The 1,472-nt window shown below is 41.7% G+C and overlaps 1 protein-coding gene across 1 annotated transcript; it reads left to right on the forward strand.

The window, feature by feature from the left end:
* Positions 1 to 6: 6 nt before the first annotated feature.
* On the forward strand, positions 7 to 1,454 carry LOC107682997 (poly(A) RNA polymerase, mitochondrial-like; the record flags this gene model as incomplete). The annotated part of the gene is made up of 4 exons (XM_016479087.1): positions 7 to 304; positions 525 to 685; positions 803 to 1,030; positions 1,194 to 1,454. Coding segments are annotated over exons 1-4 (804 nt in total), but the record flags the coding sequence as incomplete, so codon positions are not given.
* Positions 1,455 to 1,472: the final 18 nt, after the last annotated feature.

The following is a 1,472-nucleotide window of genomic DNA, read 5'->3' on the forward strand; positions in this document are numbered from 1 at the left end:
TTGGTTCGCAACCCGCCATAAAACCAAAAGAAGAAGAAGAACCATCGCTTGACATTTTCGGGTTTTTCCAAATTCGCAACGCTGGACTGCAGGTCCGTTCACAGCCACCGTAGAGGCAATGTGTACGCACGCGCCCATCTCAAATTAACAATGGCGGCCTCCTCTGTCGTGTGTAGGTTACGTTTAAGGGGGTTCGGAGGGCTTGATAGATTTTGTTTTGGTTTGGAAACTCAAACGCTAGGAAGATTCACCTCGACTACATCGGCAATCAAAGCCCAGACAGAGAACAAGACAGCGAAAGCAGGTAACATTGTTTTTCTGTAGATATGTAGACATGACATTTAGCAGGTGATCTCAATTAAGTATTGGGAATGACAGCTGTAAAACGTGTTCATGTTTTCATCTGCCATTTTATGTTAAAAGTAAATACCAAGTTGTCTTCTCATGGTTAAAAAAAAATCGTGATAGAAATAACTAATTCAAGCCTCTTTCGACTTGCCCCATTTTCGTTTTAATCACGAAAGCCAAGGAGAGTAAAACATTTCAAGCAATCCAAGAGGAGAGAAGAGAACAAGCTGAAAGATCGGTTTTGATCAGCTGTCCGTCTAAGATCAACGAAAATAAGTTTTTAGATTACCTGTCTAAACATGGGACAATCAACAAGCATTTCTTCTACAATAGCTACGTAAGTGTTGCAGAACTATACAGTTACAAGTTTGATATCTAGAAGTCATGTGATGCTTGATCACAAAGATCTGAAAGTGATTTAATTATTGTTTATCATGTGATTCTGGTTCTGTAGGGAGCATATGCAGTGGTTGAATTCTCCAGCAGAGAGAGCATTGCCTCGTTGAAGGAGAGCACTAATATACCAGCTGTTGAGCATGAAGCTGCAGTGCCTTTCAAATCTCGCCTGCTTTCATTAAAATGGCCAGGCAGTCAGTCGAGCAATCATCCCATGCCGAAGTTCAAAGTGCAGTCCCCTCCATCCATCAATGAAATCAGCCAACTGCTCTCGGAAAAGGACAGTGTAAGTCTTCCGTGGGTGATAAGTTCATTTTTAAACCAAGACATATGATTAGTCTAATGGAAAAGGATAAAAATTGGAATGGGAGATGTGTTCAGTGGCTCCTTTTTTATGTTTGCTAGATGGAGCTTCAAATATGTATCTTCTCTTCACTTTTCTTCCACAGATAGATGAGCAACTTAAGTGTCTGACAGAGGCCTTAGAGCTCACAGAAGAGAACGTCAGGCTGCGCTTTCTTGTTTGTTCTCTACTTCAAGACATAGCTGGAGCATATTTCCCAGAATGCATCATCAGGCCTTTTGGCTCCACTGTCAACAGCTTTGGCAAACTGGGCTGTGATGTTGACATGATTCTGGATCTCGACGGCATCTATGCAACAAGCCAGAAAAAGGTCAGTGCTGTGGACTCCTTAAAGGGGTCATATGATGTTGCTAAAAAGAACATT

The sequence above is a fragment of the Sinocyclocheilus anshuiensis genome, unplaced genomic scaffold (genome assembly GCF_001515605.1).
Source record: "Sinocyclocheilus anshuiensis isolate Anshui unplaced genomic scaffold, SAMN03320099.WGS_v1.1 C32792817, whole genome shotgun sequence".
In the NCBI taxonomy this organism is placed as follows: Eukaryota; Metazoa; Chordata; class Actinopteri; order Cypriniformes; family Cyprinidae; genus Sinocyclocheilus; species Sinocyclocheilus anshuiensis.